Here is a 19,630-nt window from a genome sequence, read left to right on the forward strand (position 1 = left end):
AGCGGTGCAAGTGTTCCAAAGAGATGTCACTACGTTAAGGAAGTAAAGAAAAGGAGTCCAGTGGAGGTGTTTCAGGCAGGGGTGTGTGTGTGTGTGTGTGTGTGTGTGTGTGTGTGTGTGTGTGTGTGTGTGTGTGTGTGTGTGTGTGTGTGTGTGTGTGTGTGTGTGTGTGTGTGTGTGTGTGTGTGTGTGTGTGTGTGTGTGTGTGTGTGTGTGTGTGTGTGTGTGTGTGTGTGTGTGTGTGAGAGTGTGTGTGAGAGTGTGTGTGAGAGAGAGAGAGAGAGAAACTCCCTCTGGAGGGAACATAGGGATTATAGCCTTAGCAGACCATATACATGCACACAAAACTATATAACACACTACAGGAATCATCACATTTTACAATGCAATACAAATGAATACAAGAGAGTATGTTATGTAAGACAACATCGTTTGACCTTAGAAAAGAAGAAACCAAGATATTTAGGATCAAAAATGATTTTACTGATAGTAAAACCTGCCTTTTCATGAAGCATATACTGAATTAAAAACAGAACAAATGAAAAACGATCTGATCCTTTTACAGCTAACACTATATGTTCTTCCTACAGTATGGAATAGAGCACCTGAATTTTTTCAACAAATCACGTTTCAATCTACTGAAGAAATGGAAGAAAACCACAGGCAATACAGGCAATATAAGATTCGATATGAAGAACTCAAATTATATTATATTCTTGGCCTCCAAAATAGTACAAATATAGGACAAATACTCTCGAGTTTAATACACAAAATAAAAACTAACACAGTATTGTTGTTGTACGAATCAGATGTCTACCTACTGCTTTTAATAATAAAAAAAGGTTTAGGAATTGAGACTTGTTTCACATTATTTGAATGAAAACATTTTAATCCTGCAATACGTTTTTTTTTTTTATTGACCTGTTATCTGATGACATCTTCTTTTTATTTATCTAATGACGTAATGCAGTTTGAAGTGTTCCATTACTCCCCAAGCCTGGGTGTATAGTGGTAGGTGTCAAGTTGTAGTTTGCACACGCTGATCAGTGAATGTATTCTGACTGCTTGAAAATGTAATGTGATTACTTTCTGACAGATTTAGGACTGAGCTCACTGCTTCCTCCTGCTGTGTCAGTCTTTCTGGATGTAACACACCGTGCACAGGTCCATTATCCACAGAGCAACGAGAACATTTCCCCCCAAAACACTGCTGACATTTTTCTCTCTGTCTGCTCACAGCTCCATCCAACACCTTCACTGCAGATTGATGCTTCACCTCATTTTATAGTAGTGTTATTGATTAGCACTGTGCTTGTCAGTGGTGCATAAAATTAACACTGTGTTATAGGGCATGGATTTCTGTCAGCCCTTGACAAGATAACCCATTATCGGACGACCGCTCCTAATTTGTTTTTGTTTATTCAGAAGTATAAAGTAACGTTCAGCCAGCCCCAATAATAAGTCTATTACCTGCAAATCCTCGTCGCACCATCGACAGCCACTAATCTTTGCTGCTCCTAATTACATCAGGATTCTCAACCTTAATTAACCAATCTTTAGGCCATTTTACCTGCTTAATGCTGCACTCAACCAAACTGCCTGCTCTTGCTGAATAGGAGTTTCCCGTCCCCGGCAGAAAGCAAATGTCCTTAAATCTTAGGAGTTGTGTTTTATTGAATTATATGTAGTTTTGTTGTACTTGGGGTTCGGTCTTTCTAGTTGGCAATCACATTTCAGGGTTACCCACACTTTTTTAGGAATAATTACAAATAATAATTACATGCTAGAATACATAGTTTGTCTATGCATGTTTCAGTGCTCATTGGTATGGTGGTGCAAATGCACTTTAACAGCCTAAAGACCTCCATTAGGAGAAACGCACTGCAGCTTCAGAAACAGATATAAATACACAAATGTCCCAATACACATGCAAATGAAGACACATCTTCACCAACTTGAGGAAACATTGTTAAATAAAAGAGCAGCATAAACAAAACGCTGCAAATACAAAATGCTGCAAGAATAGGTAGTAATTCAATCATGGGACACAAAATACTTAAAAAATGTTAAACAATCAAAAATGTATGAATAACAAGAAATGCAATTGTGTGAGTAATATTATAAATGCAGCTGTAAAACAGTGACACTGAAGTTAAGCAAGCATGAATGCAGTTTGGCCTAAAATCAAAGTAGTTCTTTTGAATTTTAATGATCCTTGGTATATAACATTTGGTTTTTCTTTGGTAGAGGGGCATTAAACAGGTAATAATATATAATAACAACAACAATAATAATAATAATAATAATAATAATAATAATAATAATAATAATAATAATAATAATAATAATAATAAAAACCATGCAAGCTATTAGAATTAAGCATTAGCCCTTTAAAATGCTAAATATATCATATAATGTCATGGATGCTTAAATGGCACCAAATTTAGGAATGACCTACAGGCCATTTCTCTGGGAGCCAGGTGATTAAGGGCCACCCTTTATCATGGCAGTGTAAATGCAGGTGAATGAATGTCAATCGTTTGCACTAAAGTCAGAGGCAGTATGTAGAATATTTTTGTAAAAACAAAACACAAACCAAACTTATGAGGGACATTAAAACCTCTGGTAAGAATCTTCAGTAGTATCCTGCTTTTGTAAATTGAATGCCTGTCCATTATAAACCCAGCTCCATCTGCTCTGAATAAGAGGGACAGGTTGTAGAACTGGACTAGGATTCATGACAAGAACAAGAAGGACACACAGTGTTTCACTGAAGTTAAAAGCATGATTTTATTTCTAAATACGCTACAAGTCAAATGGCAAAACAGGAAAATCTCTTTCACTTCTTTTTTGTAAATTTTTAACCCCTGAGCACCACAATCCAGCATTCCCATAATGCACTGGATTTATCCAAGATGAACTAAAGGGAAATAAAAGAAACATTTAAAGCTTCATACACAGCTAATTAAGCGATTAGTGTCTAAAAACTACCAGCATAGCATAATACAAAGTAAACCACATGTTATTTGATTAGATAAGTAAATTCTTTTTTTTTCTGCATGCAGAGCTGTCGCTTTGTCTTTGCTTGTCTGCTCTGCCTTTGGTAATGACCTAAAAATCATGTGAGCGTGGTCACAATTTGAAAAACTCTTTGGTGAGAAGAATGCAGGACCTGATGTGTTCAGTGTCGGCATCATTCAGCAGTATGTACAGCAGGACGTGGACAGGGCTGACCTATGAGGAGCACCTGGATCATGGAAGTAGAAAATGTACACTGTCCTACATGACCCCCTTTCAGAGGCAACATGTGTACCACCATCTTGGACAGCCATCTCCTGGACAATTAAGTTGCTCCAATTTTTGGGAGGGAATGGAGGCGAAGGCATTATACTTAGTTACCTTCAAGGTTCACCTGTCTGTATTGACTGAAATGGAAGACTCTCCATGTTGACTAAAGCCATTTTTGTTACTTCACCTTCAAAGTCTCCAAGAAAATCACCACCCAATGCAGTTCCAATTTACAGAACCTCTGACTGACTCCAGGAACGTGGTACACATATGTAATTGATCATCACAAACGGTAATAAGGTGAATGGATCTAAGACTATTCTCTCTAATCTGGACAGAGGTAAAGTGGGAGAAGCAGCTACTATTGTATAATTGTCTTTCTACTCAAATTCTTGGTGACTTCTTGGAGTGGTTGGGTGTATCACAGGTAAAGAAAAGTCAGAGTTCATGGTGCAGCAGAAGGAACCATCAACTTCCAGAACCCTGGATACCTAAAAATGAAACAACTTCTCCCACTTTGCAACTCTATAGAGGGGTGCAGGATGAGTGTTAGCATTTTACCAATTCCAATTCTCTGAAGTTTTTTGAACTAAGACTACTAACATCATCACGCCGAACATTAGCCACCTTTAGCTTAGCAGTGTGGACGAAAAGTCCTGCAAACGAGATGTAGTTTGTTGATAGCCTATTACCTATTCATGCTTCGGAAAACATAAAAGTAGTTGTAATATGTGGAAATGATCCTGCTGAACAAAATGGGTAAGTAACATAAACGTGTGTTTGCCACAGATCTTATTTTCTGGAATAGAACCAAGTCCAATAGAAAAATCCCATTGCTTTTTTGTTGAGAGAACCCTTGCGATGCTAACTACCAGATCGGCCAACACAAACACATCATCAATGCACCACTATTGCAGAGCTGAGGCCCATTAATACTGATCTGCTATCAGTGTTTCAGTGTTCAAGGATGCAACACAAAGTGTATAAGGAAGGGATTCTTTCCTTGGACCTTTGTCTACCTGCACATTTGTCTGATTGCTAGAGAACACATTTCAAGTAAACATGAGAATCATAAAGCACAACCACCATCTTATTGGCTGAGGATTGTCCTCTGCTGCACGATTGTGTTTGTACAAATTCAACATCACCATCTATACATAAAGTCACATAATATATTATTAGCTTTATCACCAGTAATCAGCCTAGAGTGTTACACTGTCATCATAAGCTAGTCAAAGCATTTTAAATCAAGAACTGTGAACATCTGCATGAAGAGTGAGACCAGGAACACAGCGTCTCAGCGAATACAATCTAAAGGGATCATCCTCTGGGGAACATGAATGTGCTCAGTAGATTATTGGGAACCTGCCTGTTGATACGTTTTACAAAATCTTGGACTGATGGTGTTGCCAGAGTAAAGGTTAAGGCTGCTTTGTTGAGAGAGCAAATGTAATCGAAACCTCATTTAAGTGGTGTAAATTAGTAAAATGATCAAATGTATTGGCCTGTCTTTGTTGTTTATCGAAACATTTGCTTCTAAGAATAGTAAGCCACACATGAAGTGAACTTAACAAAGACGTCAATGATTCCTGCTGGACAAGCTTTTTTTGACATATTTTTGACATTTTTCAGTCGATATGATATATCGGGCTATGAGCTTATATCAGCTGATACATATTCCCATCAGTTAGTCTGATGTTGACTTCAGTGTGATGGTACAATCTGAGAGTCCTTTACGTGCTAAACTGCACCTTACAGTCACTTTGGAAATCAGAGCTTCTGACACCGCCATCCTCAGGACAGGAAAAATATCAAATCTGAGCCATTCATTGTTCCAATCTGCTGTCTTCCCCCCCGCTGTATGTTCATGTTCTCATGCAGATTGGATTCGTTTGACAAGCGTACCTACTGTGTTCCACAAAAGGCTGTTTTGTTGCGCCGGCACAACACCCAACGTAAAAAGCACTTTGAACATGTTGCTTAACTAATCTATTGGTTTTTTCATTGACTGAAAAGCATTTTGTGTTCACACAAATACATGGATATGAAACACCATGGATACACTGGCAATAAAGATTGTGGACATGCTTGTTGGCACAGTCTATAACAAATGAGGTAGATGTGTGTCAATAAAATATTCCCTTCTTTGGTATAATCATACAAAATATGAAAAAAAAGAAAAATCCAGTGATCTGTTGAAGTAAAACATTGGTTTTCAGGTGGCTGTACAATAAAAAATAAATGGAATTTATGAGGTATATCTTGTATTCATTCTATGACTATGTACAGGGAGATTGGTGAGGTATCTGCATTCCAGAAAACTCTTCCAAAGGGTTTGCAACAGAGTGGTGGAGCTGAATGCAACGTTTGCAGCATCGAATATAAAACACAATAAATAAAATCTGCAATTAAATGCTTTAACAGACTTAATAAAAACCCATATATGTTCAAACTACATCCCATTTCCCTTCATAATAAAGACAATATTTGATATCTTATTGATAACTGAGAAAGAAAGAGAGAACTTAAAGATGGAAGAGCTTTCTGATGTTACACAAGTGCATTGCTAAAAAAAAAAGAAACCTGGGTTCTGTTCACAATATAAAACTTGTGAGTGACTGATAACAGTTTCCTACAGACGACATGTCTTTGTGTGTCGCCTCCTTTGTTTCCGATCACTTACTGCCTCGGGAAGAAGTGCTCTGCTCGTTCCTCAAATGATTTCAATGCCATACAAGCACTCTCTTGATTCATCTCTTCCCAAGGCTATGTCACGCCAGCTTTGTGCTTATTATGCATCTTATATGTTAACAAACACCACTGATATATTCTACATGCTAGTGGTCCTGGCTTTACTCAATGTGCGTTGCAGAAGATTTCTTCAAAGAACAAATGCAATGTCATGTGCCGCAGCTCTACCGACTCAGAGATTTCTCTAAGTTTTTCTGACCACAACCACAAGAGTGGGCCAATATGTGGATCGCAACATTTGCTGTAGTGAATGAGGAAACCATTGGACCGGAACAACGTCTGCATCACATCAATTCAATCTGTCTCTTTCCACTCTGCAAGCGAGAGGACAGTTTTTGTCATCAAGTGAAAGAATGATTCTCTGTGATCTTGACTAACAATTTTGTTTTAATACTAATAAATGTTTGAATATTTTGCGATCTTTACTAACTAAAAATGCATTCCACAAGTTGGGGCATTTCTTGTGTCAAAAAAATCAAGTTTATGATCACAGCAACAAAAAAAAACCCTAGGGGGAAAAAGAATAAACTAATGTGGTCAGCAGCCTCCTAACATCCATACTGAAGGTCCCTTTACACTGAAAAACTGAAACGTTGACTTTGATTATGTCTACAGATTTCACATAACTGTATTAGTTGAAAGCAATAATATTAAGTTTAGATACAAAACATTAGGTTCAACTTAATAGTATTGGTTGCAACTAACCTAATAATATAATGTGAAATTTGTTGACATGATACATTTAGCTAAGTCAACGTTTCAGTTGTTTCAGTGCAGCAGACACGATTAGTTAGTGAGCAGTGGCTGGGAGCAGACTATTTCATGGGAAGAATTCTCTCTTTATCTCATATCTCAGCTAGCTATCATAGTTTCTGACAACAGCTAACATACTAACGGCTAATAACTGTGAGCCAAACGCATAATAAACTCATCCCTACAGTGTGTGGTTGATGTCCCAGAATGCAATATACACTTTCTTATACAAATTTGTCCCAGGGGCCAAACTTAGTACTGCATTAACAAAGCCTCATTAGAGCACCATTAAAAAAAGAGTACATGGAGAACTGATGAGGGTCAGTTATTACATCATATTAAAGTAATCAAAAAATAAAAAGATCATATCTATAACTCTGCCTTAGCAGAGTCTACTAAATGTGTGTGTGTGAACTGTGTTGAATGATGGCTTTCCGGATTGGTAGGTTCTTGTCATGTGTATATCCTTGTCAGGAAAATGAATGGTCGGTGGTGCAAGCAATACATCTTTGGTGAAATTGTCCAATTTATATTGTCCAATGTTGGTTTGAGCTGATGCAATTGTACAATTTCTTGTACACAGTGTGTTTAAATTAGGCACACACTAAAAAAACGGAATGTCAACAGATTTCAAATCACTGTATCAGGTTAGTTGAAAGCCATAATATTAAGTTGAACCTTGAAATATTTTGTATTTAAACTTATTATTATGGCTTTCAACTAACTTAATACAGTGATGTGAAATGTGCTGACACAATACATTTAATTAAAGTCAACGCTTACACTGCTCTGGGACCCATGTTCCTCAGGGGTTATATATGTGATAAATTCTTTGTAGTGACTTTAATATTCATTTACTTTTTGTGCTGTGCACAACACAAAACAGATAAATACATGATTGTAGAGGGACCCTGCAAAATATAGTTGTAATCCTGTTTTTTAGATAGTATTACGATTCGATTTGAATATCTTGAAGTGAATGTGCTCATTGTACAAACTAGCAGACAGTGGGCCTGATGCTGGGGGATCCAACTGATCAGTTGACTTTGGTTTGATACTGTTGGATGGCGCTATGTGTTAACTGTGACCTTGTGCTTCCATTAGCCTGCTGGCTAATAAGCAAGCTAACATGTTTCTGATTGTCTGCTGTTTAAGAGAAGAGACTGCTTGCAAGCACACAAACATAGCTCCGTCCAGCCTTAATGACCATATTAATGAGTGTAGACAGGCTTTTTACCCATTACATGAAGATGTCCTGTTAGGACGTGCTTGTATTCTCGCCATAATCTTTGATAATTGGAGCTTATGCTCATTGAAAACGCTGGACGTGTTTACCAATATGGATTTGTTTTTCTTCTTTGGTATCAGCTGTAAGTAGTGAGTTTCATAAAGCAGACAAACATCATTTCCTGCTGAAGGTCAGCTGTTCATCTTTTGATTGAAATGTTGCACAATGAGGATTCTTCATTTGGCTTCACCCAGGTTTCACCAGAAGCTGAAGGGCGACCATGCGTTTGAAGTGTTCAAGACAATAGTAACACTCACAGGTCCTCCAAACACACCGCTAACTCAGAGCAGGAAGATGGGGAAACGGGGGACTGGAAGATTTCTTGCATGTAAAAATGTTAACTACTCTTCAGTCTGACCTAGAAGGATTGTGATGAAGAGAGCCTCCGTCAAAACGAGTTGAGGGTGGCTTTCTCTGATGTGTCTCTAACTGCTTGGTGTCTTTCAGAGGATCTCCTCCCTGGTAAGTCTGGAGAGGAGGTGAAGAGGGACAGGAAACTCAGGGGGAGGAGTTTCTGTGTCCATGGAGCGAGGAAGAGGAGGAGGAAGAGGAGGAGGAGGAGCAGGAGGGCTGGAACTGTGAGGGACTGCTCTTTCCCTGAGTCTGACAGTTGCCGTGTCTCCCGCGGTGTCCCGTCATCGCTGCTATGGCTGACTGCCGAGCAAACAGGACGCCTGAGGAGCAAACAGCAAGTCCAAGTCAGCAAACTGCACACCAAGACCTGCCAGGCTTTAAGTGGGTTTGACTTTATTTAACCCTGATTAACTTTCTTTTATGGGAATGGTCAGTTGTGGAGGAAGTAGTTTGATTCTTTATTTAGAAAACTGCAGTAAAATTCCTGATTTTAACTTAATGTTAATTGAGTAGCAGAACTCACTTTTTCAGTGTTATTGTATTATAGAATATTATCATTCTGTTTATTCACCGATACATTTAATGTTACCATGGTTGAATAACTGTAAAAGAGGAAAAAGTACTACATTTGTCTCCAAAATGTAGTTAAGTAGAAGAATATGTAGGCTAAAATTGAAATACTCAAGTAAGTACATGTATATCAAAATAGTATTTTCTTTTCAATACTTTTTGGTCTATGCTGTGCAGAGACAAATTCAAATTGTGTTAAATTTGTTTTACTGAACATGACTATGTAGGCGGAGTTGATTGAAATGAGGGAGACTGAATAACATAAACTCATTTAACATCTGAAAACACTTTTCTCAGGCCTCAGTTTATACATAATAATAAGAAAATACATCAAATCAATGATTAGCTTAGGACACACACACACACACACACACACACACACACACACACACACACACACACACACACACACACACACACACACACACACACACATACACACATACACACACACACACACACACACACACACACACACACACACACACACACACACACACACACACACACACACACACACACACACACACACAGAGGCAGGCAGGAACATAAGACAATAAGCCCCATCGACCTGAACTCCACAGGCCCAATTTTGAGATATTTAACTTTTTTAACTCTATTGGACTGCCACTTCATTACGATGGATTTTATAGCAAAGACATCAAATTGCGTAGAGGACTAAGCACCAGGGTGCTGCTATAACTTATTGAATTTCCTGCCTGCAATTACATCAGCAAACGGCCCCTCTATTTACCTGTGTAGACAACTCCATTTATTTCTATTGACATGTTGATGCTGCTAATGCCGTTGGTAGACAGGTTCAATGCGGTCTCTTGTCTATCATCTGTCAAGAGAGGAGGCAGAGAACGAGAGAGAGAAAAACTCAATATGAGCATTTAGAAAGGGAACAGAAGAAGCAAGAGGAGCGCTCGCTGGAGTATTGGTGATAATTCAGAGAGTGACAGGATAAGGAGAGCTTTATTAAAGAGTTCTTGGGAGAAAGACCTGTCAAAAGATGTTACAGCCATTTGTACATGTCACTTATAGATGAATCCTATAGCCGCACACAGTGTGAAAACTTCTGAATAGAAGTGACTGGTTCTGAAATAACAAAAGTCTTAAGCAAGGCTGCTGTGATATCAAACCTTCTGTAAACACAAATTTATCTGTCTAAGTGTAACTGGGTGGAGACAAATAATAGTGTTTGGATGTAATCTTTAAATGACAGTGTTTATATGTGAGGGCCAGAGCCAGACGACCAGCGTGGGAATTAACCTGAGAAAGATTCTCACTCATTTTTCCATCACGTATCAAGTGCAAAGCCCGCTATTATGACTAATATGAGAGAGGCAGTGATGCAGACAGAAATGATATCACACTTGAGCAGATAGGCCCCTTATTCTTCCTTTAGCCTCTATCATTAAGTCATATGTGACTTATGGCTTGTCAGGAGCCGCGCTGGCTGCAGCCTCAGCACAGCGGGACGGGCATTTTTACTCATGACACGCTGCATTCTGCCTGTGGTCAACAAGAACTATTTCTTCATCACATCTATGGGGCTTGAGCTTTAAATTACACATGTTATATGATGAACTATGTGCACATTAGTGGTCCACAGCTGGATCTCTCTGGCACGCCATTAGCTGTTTTGGACACCACCCACAGGGGCAGACACACTGTCATTTAGGTCTAATAGCACCACCCAAGCATTTAAAACACCTGATTTTAAATGATGCATCCAAATCAGGATTTCACTTGTTGAATGGTTCAGAAAATACTGCATGGAAATATCATAAACATGTTACAATTAGTAAAAAGATTACTTTTAAGAGGCCATATTCTGCTCCTTCTTAGGTGTATATCAGTATGTAGTGTCTCTCCTGGGACATGTCTCCATGCTTTAATGTTCAGAAAGCTCTTTATGTTTCTCATACTGCCTGTGCTGCAGGAAAGGGAAACCCCCAAAAAGCATGAAATGGCCTCTTTTAACATTTGACTGATCTTCATCAGTGATAAACAATGAATTCAATCTATGATCACATGTCACTCACCTCTGTTGTTGAGTTTGATGTTGAGGGGCAGCTGGGAGGCCATGGCCAGCAGGTTCTGCTGCAGAGCGTGCTGCACCATCCTCTGCTGCTCCTCGGCCACCATCATCATCTTCTTCTCCGGCGGCTCACCACCCTCCAGCTTCTCTCGGAGCTGCTCCAGTGCCGCCGCCTGGACGGCCGCTGCTGCCTGAGCTGCGGCTGCCTGAGCGGCCATGGCTGCTGCGTGATGGCTGCTGTGAGACATGGAAAGGCCCCCGCGGCTGGGCAGGCAGCTGGCCATCATGGACTCCTCTGGAGAAAAGAAGAAGAAGAAGAAGGTAATATCTGTCTCTAAACACACGTCTTCCGGCCTGTGCATGTCACATGGATTATCAAAGTCAAAGTCAACTTTATTGTCAATCTTTCAATTTGTGTGTACAGACAGAGAGATCGAAGTACTGTTTCCCACAGTCCCAATGTACACAAAAGTAAAAGTAAAAATGTACAAATATATATCAAAATGTGTATATACATACACACCTGTACACCAAAAATTATATATATATATATATAAATACACACATGAATATATATATAAACACATGAAAAGGCATAAATAACAGTCATTATATACAAAATGACAATTACTAAAGAAGAAAAGAAAATGTACATAGTCCTCAAGTTCTCATTAAAATGCACTAAAGTTAATAGAAATGTTTTAATAATGGTTTTATTTTTGTATTCATTTACCTCCTAATGTGTGGCAAAACCCTTTCCTAGAGTTCTGCTTTGTGGTAAGATTAAGTAAAGGTTGATTTACTTTAAAACGATGTTGCTGAGGGTTCCATTCCATTAGCACTGGAACCTACTTTGCATTATTCATCATTTGCTGCCCACAATTCTTGCTGATTATTAACAAAATGCCAATATTTTTGTATGTATAGAAGCATCAAATCCTCTCTAACAGTTTATTTAATAATATCATATTAACAAGAACGTGTTTAAGCAACAAAAAAAAGTAGAACGATTGAAGCAAATCTAGAAAGTATACATACAAAATACCTGACACCTCACATACCATACTCATTTATTCATAAGATATTTCAACAGTTTACACAGTACGTACGTATAACGATATCATCCTCATTATATGTACTCGGGGAGGGGGGGTGAACACCAGGAATCACTGTTTCGATTCCTGGTGCGGACTGCGGACCAAGAACTCCTAAACTGCTCCCAGGCTCTGACACATGGCAGCCCTTTTGCTCTGACACCTCTCCAAACAACATTTGCATATGTTTGTTTGAGGCATAATGTTTATGGGTCCCATTTGCACTGTATATATCCCCATTTTATGATTGGAAAAATTCCATTTGAAACATTATGATTAGATTGTTCTTGGCCACTGTGGGCTAATACCTGCAGGATTCATGCACTGAAAAAACTGAACTGTTGACTTTAATTTTTTTATTATGTCAACAGATGTCACATAACTGTATTAGGTTAGTAGAAAGCAATAATATTAAGTTGAACTTAATATGTTTTAATATATTTGATTTCAACTAACCTTATAAAGCTATGTGAAATCTGTTGACATAATGCTTTTAAATAAAGTCAACGGTTCAGTTTGTTCAGTGTGCTTGATTATAAACTACCGTGCGTTGTGTTGGTAAAGCTGGCGGGGAACATAAAGCGACCAACAAAGGCTCACATGGTGCAGAAGGTGAGACCAAGAACAAATGCTTACCCGTCAGGAACACCTGATGCTTCCAGATTTTTCTATTTGTTAATTGAAACAATGTAAGTAATATGTAAACCCCCAGCTAAACGACACTGATATCCAAAATAACTGGCTGATGTCTCCATGGCACGCTACACTGATTACTCAGAGGCTGTTTTTCCTCGCGGAGCTGTAATCAAAGAGCTCCTGGGTTCTTCGTGGGGCATTAGTGTGTCTCGGAAAACGCTGATATGAGGAAGTCCTGCAAGATGTTTCCTCTTTGGGGGAACGAGCACACTACCCACAAGTTGCATGAGAATGAAAGAACAGAAATAAAGCAGCTATTGTGACACTTATTCCTGATGTGTGAACACACAGACTTCTTCTTATGTAGCCGGGTGATCCTGCAACTGTTTCTCAAATAGATGTTAAAAACATCATGTGACAGCTTTTCTTTGACAAAGTGTTCATTCAGAGGAAATGAATCATCCCTTGGGGTGACAGATTTTTATTTGGGTGTCCTGCTGATTGCATCATGCCTAGATTACTTTTATCATTAATATTTCATCACACCAACTGCATGCTTTTGTGCCAGATTTCTGTTTGCAAAAAGTGCACTGCACAATGTTTGTTGAAGGGTTGTTTGCACATATTTTAAAATTATCCCCTGAGTATGTCAACAGAGTCATGTCATCCTTATAACTCTGCTGCGTTACAGTATTTATTTTTGACAAACCTGCTGTTTTTATTCACACTTTCTTTCGCATTTTTTTTTTTTATGGTTGTGAAGATAATGTCAATTAAATGCAACCCTTCATGCAGTTAATGATTCACATTAAAAGCACCAGGCCTTCCAATTTGACAATAAATGCCAAACATTTTAGAAACCTCCTCTGGAGGGGACACTCCATTTACATGCACTAAAACCGATATAACACACTACATGAAAGGGAAAACCCCAAAGAGCACAATATGGCCTCTTTAATAAATAAGTATGGAAACAGACATACTGTAAACAACAAGTGCACATGGAGGAAGTGTTGAGTTTGCATAAACAAATACTTTGAATATACTATTTTATCATGGCTTAACATCTTATGTGGTCTGATGTTACCTTTCTTGATCACAGGCACCTGGGAGATATGGCCAGAGTTGTGCGTGGGCATAGAGAGGTGGGACAAGTGCATCTTCGGTGAGGACATGAGGGTGGGGGTGCCCACAGGAGAGTAGTTGAAGATGGCCGAGCCGTAGCTCTGCCGACGGCCTTCCCGCCGGTTGCTGTCGATAGCTGCCTGAAGCTCACCGGGGGAGCTCAGGCCTCGCTTTTCACATTCATACGGGTAGAGGTACTTCATATACCTGCAGGGAAGGAGAGGAGAAGGAGGTGAATGATTTACTTTGTTTCTGTCACATGTTGTCAATCAGTCGTTCATCAATCCATATGTTTGGAGAGACATCGAAAAAACTGTCCCACAATGAAACCATTACAGTTCAAAATACACTCTTCAACCATTGAATCGTTTAAAGGGTTTACCTGAAGATGCTTTAATTTCCAGTTTTGTCACTTTGGTTTTTTATGAATAATACATAAATTGCCCAATGCCATCTACCTTTAATCAGAGATGGATTACCATGCATTTTAGTAAACTGACAGTCCGCTTTCTCCACTAATCTGGTTTCTTAAAAGTCACGTACATTTGAGAAAGGTTTCCTGATATGGAATAAGAGAAATCACCTAATCCCAGCTAGTCTTCACCCAACATGTTCACACCTAAAATGGGTTGCTAATCATCTTTTTGAGACTAAGGACTGTAGAGTGGAGAGGGAGGATGAAAGAAGGGAGCACTTTACAGAGCAATTTGTCCTCCAATTTAAAATGATCTAAAATAAGACAAAAACTAACATAAAGAACCCATAGAATAAGTTCAATTCCACAGCTGAATATCTGATTGACCTCAGTAACATTTGAGCTGTGAGGAAGAACTTTGTCTGCCTGTCCTCCTGTCAGTTTGCTCAGCCACACCACACACACACACAGAAAGTTACAACCAACACAACGTCCTCCACCAACAGCTCAAACACTAACTAAAGTGTGTGTGTGAGTACTAATATGATGCATGTATTCTTTATCTTTAGTAATCAGGGATCATGGATCACTGTGCATGTTAACACACTTACTGCTACTTTATACAATCATATGAACCCTAAGGGCTTCAGCAGCTAACCTCCTCAAATATAGCCAGTTAATAAACCTATGAACATACTGCAAATGTAGTATAAGGCACATACATCCAGAACATACAGTATATAACCAGGCTTGGGGAGTAATGTAAAAGGATTACGCAATCAGAATACAAAAAAGGGGAACTGTTTTCCCTTACAGTTACATAAAAAAATGTTATGAAATTACTGTTACATTTCTAAAATTGGGGATTACAATTTCACTATAGATGAGTATTTCACACAAAAAAACTGAAATGTTCACTTTAATTAAATGTATGATGTCTACAGATTTCACATAACAGCAAAATTAAGCAATAATATTAAGTTCAGTGGGTTCAATATTATTGCTTTCAACATATGTGAAATTAGTTAAAATAATACATTTCATTTAAGTCAAGTTTCAGTTTTTACAGTGCATTAACACTCGTGCTTGCAGCCACCTTTAAAAGTTTAAAATGTTGATGCTGTTATGAATCTTTAGAGATCTTTAGATTGTGTTCTACTGAGTCTGTCATGAATAATAATACAACAATAATAATAATAAAATAACAATAAAAATAAAATAACAATAAAAATAATAAAAATAACAATAATAAAATAACAATAATAAAATAAAATAACAATAAAAATAAAATAACAATAAAAATAATAATAATAAAATAACAATAATAAAATAATAATAAAATAACAATAATAATAAAATAATAATAATAATAAAATAACAATAATAATAAAATAATAATAATAATAAATAATAATAAATAATAATAAAATAACAATACATTTCATGTATTGCACTTTACATTTTTAGCAATCTCAAAGTGCTACAGAGCAGGAAAAACAATTTAAAATTAATGCAATTAAAACGTATTAAAAATGATCAAGTTCAATAAATAGTTAAAAGGAGAACCTATAAAAGGCATTTAGCAAAATGCTTTTTTAAAAAGATATGTTTTTAAGTTTCGTTTAAAAACATCTGTAGTCTGCGGGTTCTCATGAACATCTTTAACATGGATCATGTGACGATGTTCATGAATGTTGATACAGTCTTTACACGTCCAAATGTGTGTGGTATGATAAGTCAAATGGAGATCTGATGATTTGAACCTCATAATTAGAAACATAATAAAACTGGAGCTGGCGGAAATTAATTAACCAAAATGGCATAGGTAATTGTGTGTTTCAAAATCTAATTGTTGTCTTGCATTATTACCAAACACCTAGTTTTCAGTTTTTCCTGCATAAAAATATCCACCTGTTGGTGAATGTGAAAGTTGTATATTTTTGAGGGCATCTGAAACATCCTTTGCACATAAGATTTGAACTCTATTTATACTGAGAGGTATTGCATTGCAGCACTTTCCGTACAAAGGGTGCAAATATATCTACAATTTGAACACTAATACGTTGAACAATCAATTGATGTACTGTATGATTACTAAATTGTTGTTCTTTCCACCTTGTATGTCTCTCAGCTTACTGTGTGTAACTATGCTTCCTAAAACAATACAGAGACCAGATTCATAAAAACATCCTGCCCTGACGATGATGCATGCTCAGGCTAAAACCTTATATCTTCAACTTTTTAATTATAGCAATTATCTTGCTTTTAAATAATTGTAAGTAACAACTCCTCACAGGGTCTACAGGGTTTCTTCAGTCCTGAAGGCATGAATACCAAAAAAAAGGTGCAACGTTTATAAACCTCCTGAAGCCAGTGCAAAAAATGCAACACACTTCAGAGGTATCAAATATTTCAAAATAATAATAAAAAATATGTTTAGCACTCTCCTGTGATTGTGTGGTGAGGAATAAAGTGCAAACTCAGTGTAATCTAACAACACTGAGACTCCAGATTAAATGCCAAGCTCTCTAAAGACTATAATTACCATGAATCACAGCAAGGACTGGCAGGTAGAGACCACACACGCACCACTGCTGCAGGAAGTGAACATGACTATGCCTTTCACCTGACTGTGCACGTATAATTAAATAAGCCTTTGATAGGCATTTCAAGAAAAAATAAATAGTCGTATTTTCAGATTTTCTCATACTGCCTGTGCTTCAGCACCTCTTTTCACCCTCTGTCTGAAACCAGAGCCCAGTCTGCTTTGATTGGTTAGCTGCCCGGCTCTGTTGTGGTTGGAGAACAACTGAGAGATGTCCCGCCCCTTAGCCTATCACAAACAATGTGTTAGAGCGCTAGTCAACAGAAGCGCAAGTGTTGTGATGTCATTATATTACGGAAGTTAACAAAGTAGTCAAAAGGAGGCGTTTCAGGCAGGTGAGGGTCAGGGGGGAGCATGTGTGAGAGAAACTCCCTCTAAAGGGTACAGAGGGATTTTAGCCTTTGCAGACCATTTACATGCAAAAAACCTATAGTTCACTACAGGAAAGGGAACACACCAAAAAGCGCAATAGAGTCATGTTGGACACACACTGACACACACTTGTGGCGTGTGTGGTGTTGCGGCGCAGCTGCTGGTACTCACTGTGTTCTCAGAGTGAAAGCTGCACTGGTAATGGAGGTAGGGAGGTTAAGGCCTTTGGTGATCTCACGCCATATTTTCTTATTGATGACTTCCACTAAGCCGCCTTTTTCTGTGACGAGCTTGTAGAGCATGTAGAGATCCAACACCTGCTTGGCCATGATAGGAATCCGATTCACTGGAGTCCCTGCAGAAAGCAAACACAATATCCACAATCAATTCCATTAACTTTGGTTCCTCCCGTCAATAGGCTTATGCACCTTCTTATAAGGCCAATTTATCTCGAGCCAGTCACATTTCTGACAGCTCTGTTAACACCAGGAAATATAACTTTCACAAAAAGTTTCTAATATCTTATATGTGCATCCACTGGAAAGGCTTTATCGATTATAAATGCTTCATTAGAACGACATGCAGGAATGATCTCTTGAGAAAAACTGTGCAGATATAATCTCACTTAATTATGCAACACATCAATCTTAAAAGGGACATAAGTTCCTGATGCTCCCAGGAAATGTTCTGTATTTTTATATAACACAGTAGATATCAGACATTAAATAAAGATAAAATAACAAACAAGGTTAAAGGAAGAACAACAGCACCACGGATAAATGAGTCTGTTCAAGCCTGTTTAAAACTCACAAAAACTATCCGTAGAAAACGGAAGGTAATCTTCCATTAATGACTGCCAACCTGTCCCCTTATTAGCAGAAAAAAGAGGCTCAGACAATAATTAGTATTTGCAATTTAATGTGAGGCAATAAAGAGAGAACGACCGGCTCTTTGTGAACATTCCAAAGTGGTTGACCCTGAGATAATTAACCTGCATTTTGCTGATAGAGTTCCATTGTGCCCATCGGATTTACCATAATAGCAATCAATAGAGGCAGAAATATAGTGCAAACAACAGCAGTGGGGCCTTTACAGTGAGGGGGGAGGAGAGCTCTGAAGTATCGTCTGAGGTGGTAAAACCACATCAATTAAGGCCAGTAATTACGGCTTCATTTCGCGGTGCTGGCATGTGAACGAATGAGACACTATTAAAACAAAAGATTGATGTTCCCCTTCTCTCACGAGACAATACCGGCAGTAAATCTGAAGCTGCACTGCCTCCACATCACTCTTTGGAGAGGAAAGTGCCAGAGAGGCTTGATTGAGACAAAAAATGATTTCAGCAGGTTACAGTATGGATGATCCTTCATAACAGGCATGAGGCGTATGAGTTTGTCTGAAAAAAGGGATACAGAATGCAAAGGGACTAATCCAATCTTCATGATCCAAAATCCTTATTAAAAAAAAGTAAAGCACATAAAATATCAAATACATGCGCATCCAAGGCAAAATGTAGGTATCCAAGTAAAAATATGTAGCAGCATTATAAAAGTAATCGAGGCAGCAGCCAGTTATAACAATAATGTGTTTAGCAAATTGCACAAGTGTGATTGCGCAGATCTTATGTACGGTGGCCAACAGGTGCAAACTCAATACAACAATTGACAAAACATGCACAGCGTTTACTGACAGCGCTGCATAAACAAAATGCTGTAAGGAGCTCAAAACACAACGGCAACCTGGGGACACTAAAAAGGGATGCACACAGCTGGGAGCGGAGCGTTGAAATTCAGGGATTATAACGGTCACTGTTGGCAGAGTTAGTCTGTTTCATAACTGTAAGTGTTTCAGAGTACATTGGAAATGACCAGGTTAGCTAGCTAGCTTACAGCAGATCTGCAATGTTATCGGAAGGAATCACGTGATCACATTGTAAGTATAATAGAACATACATTTTAGGTAAGTCTCCAGTGACCGTGACGGTAACATGTTTGCAGCTGTTGGCCACCATACTCATGAGCCTACCATTCATGTGGAAATGATTGCAGTATTTGTATCACTAGAGTAAATTATATTTTGACAATAAAGGAAGTCGTACCCCTGCCATAATCCAAGGGTTAACTGAATGAATGCATAGAGTGTGATTAACAAATATATTTTTTGTGTTACGTGTAAAATTGGTGGTTGATAATGTGGTATGAAAACACAATTGTAGTTCTCCTAGGGTCTGTATGAAGTGTGATTATTATCAGGGAAAATTGACAGTAAAATAACACGATACAAAACCAAAGCAGAAGTACATCGTCTCCTCCTCTGCCCTTCTACAGCTCTA

At 38.2% G+C, this 19,630-nt stretch overlaps 1 protein-coding gene across 1 annotated transcript in view; it reads right to left on the bottom strand.

The window, feature by feature from the left end:
- Positions 1 to 2,771: 2,771 nt before the first annotated feature.
- Positions 2,772 to 19,630, bottom strand: part of arid3c (AT rich interactive domain 3C (BRIGHT-like)) — a 72,952-nt gene continuing 56,093 nt past the window's right edge. The window contains exons 4-8 of the mRNA XM_063898127.1: positions 17,470 to 17,653; positions 13,869 to 14,113; positions 11,056 to 11,346; positions 9,759 to 9,848; positions 2,772 to 8,754 (exon numbers count right to left, since the gene is read on the bottom strand). Of these exons, the coding sequence (XP_063754197.1) occupies positions 8,579 to 8,754; positions 9,759 to 9,848; positions 11,056 to 11,346; positions 13,869 to 14,113; positions 17,470 to 17,653 (986 nt within the window). The 3' untranslated portion in view covers positions 2,772 to 8,578. The remainder of the gene's footprint in view (positions 8,755 to 9,758; positions 9,849 to 11,055; positions 11,347 to 13,868; positions 14,114 to 17,469; positions 17,654 to 19,630) is intronic.

This window comes from Eleginops maclovinus, chromosome 12 (genome assembly GCF_036324505.1).
Source record: "Eleginops maclovinus isolate JMC-PN-2008 ecotype Puerto Natales chromosome 12, JC_Emac_rtc_rv5, whole genome shotgun sequence".
Lineage (NCBI taxonomy): Eukaryota > Metazoa > Chordata > Actinopteri > Perciformes > Eleginopidae > Eleginops > Eleginops maclovinus.